Source organism: Fundulus heteroclitus, chromosome 20 (assembly GCF_011125445.2).
Source record: "Fundulus heteroclitus isolate FHET01 chromosome 20, MU-UCD_Fhet_4.1, whole genome shotgun sequence".
NCBI lineage: Eukaryota > Metazoa > Chordata > Actinopteri > Cyprinodontiformes > Fundulidae > Fundulus > Fundulus heteroclitus.
In genome coordinates this window covers 4,266,526-4,274,860 of record NC_046380.1, presented here as the reverse complement: position 1 = coordinate 4,274,860, position 8,335 = coordinate 4,266,526, and the positions used below count along the sequence as shown (strand labels likewise).

General features: G+C 38.2%; 1 protein-coding gene across 1 annotated transcript; it reads left to right on the top strand.

Annotated features, from left to right (window-relative positions):
• Positions 1-4,239: 4,239 nt before the first annotated feature.
• LOC118567185 (nuclear factor 7, ovary-like) lies at positions 4,240-5,362 on the top strand (the record flags this gene model as incomplete). Its single annotated transcript, XM_036151644.1, is given in 1 exon segment — positions 4,240-5,362. A coding segment is annotated over 1 exon segment (879 nt), but the record flags the coding sequence as incomplete, so codon positions are not given.
• Positions 5,363-8,335: the final 2,973 nt, after the last annotated feature.

Below are 8,335 nucleotides of genomic sequence, written 5' to 3'. Positions count from 1 at the left end.
GTGGAGAGGAAAACTCCCCTTTAACAGGGAGGAGAACCTCCAGCAGAACCAGAACCAGGCTCAGTGTGAACGCTCATCTGCCTCCACCCACTGGGGCTTAGAGAAGACAGAGCAGAGACACAGAAAGCACAGAAGCTCACATTGACCCAGGAGTACTTTCTATGTTAGAGAAGACAGAGCAGAGACACAGAAAGCACAGAAGCTCACATTGACCCAGGAGTACTTTCTATGTTAGAGAAGACAGAGCAGAGACACAGAAAGCACAGAAGCTCACATTGACCCAGGAGTACTTTCTATGGTAGAGAAGACAGAGCAGAGACACAGAAAGCTCAGAAGCTCACATTGACCCAGGAGTACTTTCTATGGTAGAGAAGACAAAGCAGAGACACAGAAAGCTCAGAAGCTCACATTGATCCAGTAATCTGTTCTACATTAGATGGTAATAGAGGATGATCTGTCTTCCCTGGATGATGTCACAATAAATGGCTGTGTTCACGTCTGTCAGTCGTCAACAAGTCACCAGATGTTCGTGGCTGAAATTATTATGAAAATGAAAGCAAAACAAAATGGCTAATGAAAGAAAAATACTTTTTTTTGTTTTTAAATTTTCCATAGCCTGCGAGCTTCCTTTCAAGGAAGCTTGAACTTCTTAGCGACAATAACGTGCTTGTAGCTGACTGAGACCGACACAAACATTTGTCCAGATCTTTATCTGAGACCCATCTACAAAAGTATCTACCAAATGTATACTAGCACTCCCACATTTTCAATTTCAAGAATAAATTCCAAACTGTAAAAATTGTACTAAAATTTTGCCAAAATGGCATAAATACAATAGGGGTCCGCCTGAATTAATTTTCTCCAATCCAAACATGTATAACTTCTCAATTCCTTGCCACAGCAAACTTGCCACAGATGTATCCAAGACATTGTAGTTAAATTTTTTATTGTGTTTATTTCCTTCTTTACAGCAAAAGTAAGACAATTTGTATGTAAACATCTGTTTGTTTAGCGAAATAAATTTTTTGGGCATTAAAATCTGATTTACTCAGCCCAAAATAATTTATTCTCAAATTTCACCTCCACATTATCCTCCAGGACCTTTAGGCTAGTTACTAACAAGATTTGCAGTTTAGGCATTGTACACATTGAGAAATGACTTATAAAGTATGAATTATTTCTTTTCGGAAAATAGACCCTCAGGCTTAAGAGGTATAGAAAGATATAAATCTGTCTTTGATGTCATCCTAAAAATGTATAAAAAGTTTCTGTGTGCTTCGGTGCCATTTGCTGGAAATCCAAATCTGTACCATTCCTGAACACTCATTGCTCCTAGGGCCAAACTTTGGACACCCAGTGTCTGTTTGAGAAACATAAAAAAAGGAAAAAAAAAATCATTGTTTTTTTAAATTAAAGTTGACCTTCAAGGATTGATTTGAGTTTAACTGAATCTAAACCAAAAGTCTTAAAGCTGGTAATCAGCAGCTGATCTGTAGTTGTTTTCAGTTCAGTGACATTTCCCCGCCTCCTACATACAGCAGCAACTCAGTAAAAATACCCGTAAGGCATCCATCACCTGCCCAAATAACCATTACAACAATGCTGTCAGACAATCCGCTGACTGAGTGACATCAGCGATTCAATAAACAAGATGACTGTTTCAACGAGGAAGTCTGTTACCACACACACTTTGTGAAGTACTTTAAAGCTTTAAAATGGGTCAGGATAAATACCTAAACATCAGCCATCCTGCACAGAGGCTGCTCTAATTTTGTTCCAGACACTTTATATGCAAATATTGTTTTTAACTAAAGTTGACCTTTATGGATTGATCTTAGTTCAACTGAATCCAAACTAAAGTTGGTATTCAGTAACTCACCTATTTTCAGTTCAGTGACATATTGTTGTTGCCCACATTGCACAGATCAATGAAAAAACTGATCTGCACATTTTTGTTTGGACAACAAGATCTGGTGGTTCATAATTTCCATTTCCATATAATGGAGACCTCAGAGCTGAAAAACGTTTTCTCATGTTAATTTCTTGACTTAATTTCTTGGTTTCTGCTCTGTTATGGGAGCACCTGTATAGACAAGGTTCCTTTCCAATGAACTGAAATTAGCACAGCTGGAAACCAACATCCGAAGGATGATAAGTCAAAGTCACATCTGAGCTCAATTTTTTAAGTCATTATGACAAAAATTACAAATGCTTATGATTATTATTATTTTTTTTATAATTTGCACAAAAATATAATTGAATTAATTTAATGTAATGAGTAACATTTTAATCAACTTTTTGATTATTTATCCAGTAATAACCTCTTATCTCAGGTTCAATCTGGATTTAGAAACAAATTCTCAACAACCTCTGGTCTATTGAAATTTGCTAATGATCTTTTCTGGCTTAGATGATAATTTACTTACACGAGCAAATTATGTCTAACTCCTCTTTTACCTAGGAGTTAGACATGGTTTACCACTGCCTTTTACTGGATAAATTACATTTGATTGATCTTGACAGGTCCTCTTTTCTTTGGTTTAACTCATATTTTCATTACTGTCATTCAGATTTCAGTATAATAGATGGAGGTGTGCCACAGGGTTCCTCATTTGGTCCTCTTCTATTTTAATTTTTATCAATAACCTCCCTTTTGCTTGCACTGACTGTGATATTGAACTATATGTGGATGACACCATTATTTACTGCTCAAAGTCCAGAATCGCTGGCATTCAGCCCTCTGTTCAACATGACTTTGACTTAGTACAAGCATGGCTTCATGTCCATATATTACTTCTTAACAAAACAAAATTACATTCCATGTTATTTCAGAAGAAATTTCCATATCTGGCTATGAGCTTCATTTTATTTTGGATTCTACATCAGTTGAGTAGTTTAAATATTTAGACCTCTGGCTTGACCCTTTGCTTTCTTTCACCTTTCATATACATTCTGTTACAAATAAAATTACAGATTGTGTAAAACTACTCTATCAGTCAATAATTGCTGTACATTCCCAGCGAGAAAGGGGATTGTAACATAATTACTACTGAACTACTAATCTCCAACCACTTAATGTTGTATATGACAGTTTATGTAAGTTAAGGTTTATTTATATAGTACTTTTCAGTAACAAGACATTCAAAGTGCTGTACAGGAACAGAAAAACATTACAGACAGACATAGGAAAAACAAAGGAGTAAGCTAAATAAATCCTTGACTAGAATTCTTTCATACATTAACAAACATACAGGAGATTCATCACTAAATATTCTAAGAAAGCTGCAATTTGAGTTCTCCGATCTGACCTTTCTGACACTACAACTGTTTAAGTGTAATCATTTAGGTCTATTTTTTTTATTCTAAACCGAATGAACCTCACCCCATCCTCCAGACAACAATTTATCTGGATATTATTTAAATTTAATTTATTTAACCTAGTTATCCTGACTATATAAAACAACACCTGGATCAATTTAGCTCCTCATATAGTCTTAAAATAGTTGCTCAAGATGAAACTAAACTAGTTCTACAGAAATAAAGATGAAACTGCACTAGTTCTACAGAAAAAGAAAAAAAACCCATCAGATAATATCTGGTACTTTTAGAGACCAACATCCTGGTCAGACGACATACTTTTAAACAAAGTAAAAAAAGAAAACAAAGGAAGGAAGTCATATCAGACACCCTGATAAAATTTCCGTAAAATGCAAAAGGAAGTATTTCATACCTGCTGTATCATGTGCAGAGAGCACGACACCAGGAACAGGTTTTAAGAACTGAAACTGAAGGCTGATCAAAGAAAAACTCCCCCTGGCCTCCAGAGCATTTAAAACAGACGAAGAAAGGATGTGGAAAGACACAAACAACCTCTCCTTCGGACAGAAACGTCTGCTGAACGGCACGCTGAAGTGACAACCTCTGGAAGATCATCCATCTGAAGAGCTTTAAAGGAGCAGCGGAGGAAAATCAGAACAGCTCTGAAGGGAAAGAGGGGAGTGAACGACCCGCCTGAGTCCAAGTTTCCTGCTTCATCAACAGAAAACGATGGCTCCCACGTCAGAGAATCTTTCTGTCTCCTCACAAGGTGTAGGAAATCCGGATCTTCCAACCTGCAATGAAAAAGAGCATCTCCAAAAAATTTTAGAGACAGTACAGAATAAACTACAGCTGCTTGAAAAATTTAAAGAAAACTGTGACCAAACAGTCGACCACATCAAGACCCAGACTCAAAAGGCTGAGAAGCAGATCAATGACCAGTTTCAGAAGCTTCATCAGTTCCTGCAGAACGAAGAGGAGGCCAGGCTCTCAGCTCTGAGGGAAGGAGAGAAGCAGAAGACCCAGCCGATGGAAGAGAAAATTAAAGCTCTGGAAACAGACATAGCAGCTCTGTCAGACACAATCAGAGTCACAGAGGAGAAACTGAGCTCTGAAGGCAACTCATCCCAGCAGGACTGCAAAGCTGCTCTGGAGAAAACCCAGCGCTGCTGCAACCCGGATGATCCACAGCAGGTTCCTGGAGCTCTGATGGATGTGCCCAAACATCTGGGCAACCTGGGCTTCAACGTCTGGAAGAAGATGAAGGAGGTGGTTTCCTACACTCCGGTGATCCTGGATCCGAACACAGCTCATCCGGGCATGATCCTGTCTGATGATCTCACCAGTGTGAAGCTGGGAAAGAAGGAAAACCTCCCAGAGAACCCAGAGAGGATCACCGCCTGCCACTCCGTTCTGGGGTCTGAGGGCTTTGACTCTGGGACTCACAGCTGGGTGGTCGAGGTGGGAGAAAATAGAGGCTGGAGGCTGGGAGTGTTAGCAGAGAGTGATGAATCCCTGATTGAGCCTGAATATCTGGGATTAGGTTATTATGATGAGAAGTATGCAGCGTGGTCTCCATCACAATGCTTGGTTCTGAAAGAAACAAATCGTTTCCAGACAATCAAGGTTCTTCTGGAATACGACAAAAAAACCCTTTCCTTTATCGATGCCAAATCCAACCGTTACATACACACCATCACCCATACCTTCACCAAGAAGCTGTTTCCCTGCATTAACACCTGGGACATAGATGCACTGAAGTTACTGCCGCAGCAGGTCAACACCCAGCCTAACATGTAAGACCTGGACATGGTCCCTACAAAGAGGGATAATAAGTTAAGTAGGGCATAAAAACTCAACACCTATTGCCAGCAACTAGTTTTTCTGTAATGCATACAACCTGACTTTGATAAATTTGAAATTAAACAGATAAATTAGCACAAACCAACACACTATAAAATCCAGTTTGTATAAGCTATATATAATTTGTTTTTTCATATTGTTCATTTATTGAACAGAAAAGATTCACATCAATCCTTTAATGATCCAGCAAGGACAACCAACACTATATTAATATTTGTTTGTAGTTTCCATTTTCCTATGTTCTATTTTGTTTAAAGTTTCCTGCATTTAATTCCAACTATTTTTTTACTTGTTTTTATTTTCCAATGTTTTAATCATGTAAAGCATTTAGCATTGTCTTGTACTAAAATATGCTCTACAGATAAATCTGCCTTGCCTAGATGGTCGCACACTATCCAGCAGAACGTAAACGTAACGTGTGCAATTCCAGCATTTTGATTGGACGATCAGAGCTTGGGGCCGTAGGATTTGTGCCCCACAGCTGTCTACTGAGAGCGTACTGGGCATGCTCACTGTGATTCCAGATGTTCATTATGTAAACAAACGTTGGTGGGCCGGCCCCAATATCAAGGCTCCTCAAGAGGATTTAGCCTCTGAGTTTGTTAGTTTTCTGGCAGACTTAGATATATAGACATAAATGTTTATAACAGAATTTTATTGGTGAGGGAATCTGTCTTTTTTACAATATTGCTCTATAAAGAACAATCATGTCACACTGATTATTGTGAACATAGAGCTCCACAGCGACATCTGGTGGAGTCTGGCCCCACTTGCCCCAAATGGAGAGACGCCACAGTCCCTGCAGGAAAATGATGTAAACTGACCTGAGCTGTAGACGTTCATGTTTAAATTTCACCGTATCCAATCAGCGTGATTATTAGAGCTGTTTTGAGATTATAGTAGTTATTTTCATTTTGTCAGGCTTGGTGTTTAATGTCTGTGATGGGGATGTTTCTGATTAAATAGAGATATTTATAACTTTTTAGACTGTATTATATATTTTACAAATTGCTTCTGAATAAAAAAAAATTGTGTATAAAAATACATTTTACTAACATACAATTTTATTACAAATCTGGTGTAGTGTATTCCAATTGGGTGACTTTTCTGTATTTATGTTATTTTATATACATTTATTTTACTCTGCAATAAAACTTGCTTGATTAATTTTAATGTGAGTGTTTTTTTTCCTAGAATAGCTCTCTGGGTGCCGAGAACCGCCTAATGTCCAAAAAATAGCATATTTTGTGTTTGTTTTCAAAATTAGAATAAGAGTTTCATAAATCAAAAAATCTGTCTAGTATACAATAATATGGTTCAGAATTGATGATCAAACAAAACCTGTGTGTTAGCCATACAGAAGTGGCCAATCAAAAGTTGTAAATCAGTTAGCAACTTAATCCAGCCACTGGCGAGCAGTCTTATTTTCTTACAGCCCTTAACAGTAGGGGCCACCATCTTTGGGACATGCAAATAAGCAAATGGAAAAAGAAAAAAAAAAGAAAAAGAAATAAATAAAGAAGTGCTCAGCTGCCCCGAATTTTTGCCACCCTGGATGATGAGCCATTTCAACCATAAAAATGTAGCTATGGATGTAATTTTAAAAGCTCCTTTCTGATCATTCGAGTGGATGAACCGGGATAAGATGGGTTTCAAAAGACATGTAACAGCAGGCCGGTAAACCCAATCTTTAACATGGTGCCGTGACCTTCGGATTTTGGCAGTAAGCAGAGGAACTGTTTGCTGGCAGTGGTCAGAGGGTCCGGTGGCGCCAATGTATGGCAGCCTCGCCTCTGTCAGTCTGCCCCAGGGCAGCTGTAGCTACTAACATAGCTCACCACCGTCAGGGTGTGAATGTGTGTGAATGGGTGAATGACTGACTGTAGTGTGAAGTGCTTTGGACGTCGTCAAGACTAGTTAAAGAGCTATACAAGTCCAGAATGGGATTCTGGAGCACGACAGTTAGACTAAGGAGGTATTAAAATAAGTAAAAAAGTTCTGTCAACGACGGAAGGGGCAAGGGTCCCTCCATGATGCGCTTGCTGTGTCTAAATATTAAAATTAATGTCTTGTCCAACATTTTGAATGTCTCGGTTGTGAATGGGATCCATGTAGTGTGAAAAAGAAACACAGACTGATTGAGCCTGCGGATCTGCAAAGTGTGGGTGTCTCTGTGTGTATCTCTGCTTGTGTGTGTGTGTGTCAATTTCCCCACATGTGTGGGCCCCAAGATAAGAGAAGTGCTGTGGAGCAGAGTGTGTCTGGTTAAGTAAAAATATGGGTAAAAAACTAAGGGGAATTTGGAAATCATTGGAAAAAAGGTCGATGCATTAATGATGTTTGTTGAAGTACAGGTGGAGTTTCAATGCAGAAAAGTGTTTGAGGTATTGGGTGTAAGCTGATTGGGTGAGTTGCATTGGGAAGTGCACGGCCGACTGCATCTTGGTGAGTTTTGGAGAAAATTTTTATTTTAAACTGTAGCCTAAAAGTTAGAAAGAGGTTAGAAGTTTGGAAAAGTTGTTGAAAAATTGGGAGAACATTAAACATCTGTTTGAGGCATTATAAATTGGGAAAAAACAAAAAAGGGAAGATGCCTTCTGTTAGAGCATAATTCTAACTAGCGTTATCTATTGCAAAATAGCATTTTAAAATGCCTAATGAATGTATACACTTTCAGAAATAAAATATAATTTGCGATTAAAATGTGATTAAAAGGTTTTCATTGTTTGATAGCCCTTGTTATATTAGATAAATAAATATATATAATCCGTCAGACTTCCATCTAGCTGTTTAATAGAGAATAGTAAACCCTGTCAGCTTTTGCTCATTTGCAGGCCTGGGAAAAACACGAGTAAGCAGAACTAAAAAAGTTATAAGTTAAGGTTAAACTGTACCTTAACAGTGCGGGCAAAAGGATATTGCGGCTGATTTGACAGATTTTGTTAACCCTGCATTTAGTCATGAGTCAGTTTTGAAGTTATCCTCAAATGCAGCAGCTACAACTGAGGAATCTATGACAAATGTTAATGGCTTGCATCGTTTTATTATAGATACTGATATTACAGAACGGCAGAAATTAGTAGAAACTGGAAATATTACGGGGTAATCACAGGACGGTCCCCAAAGTATTCATTGTATATAACCACATTTTCAA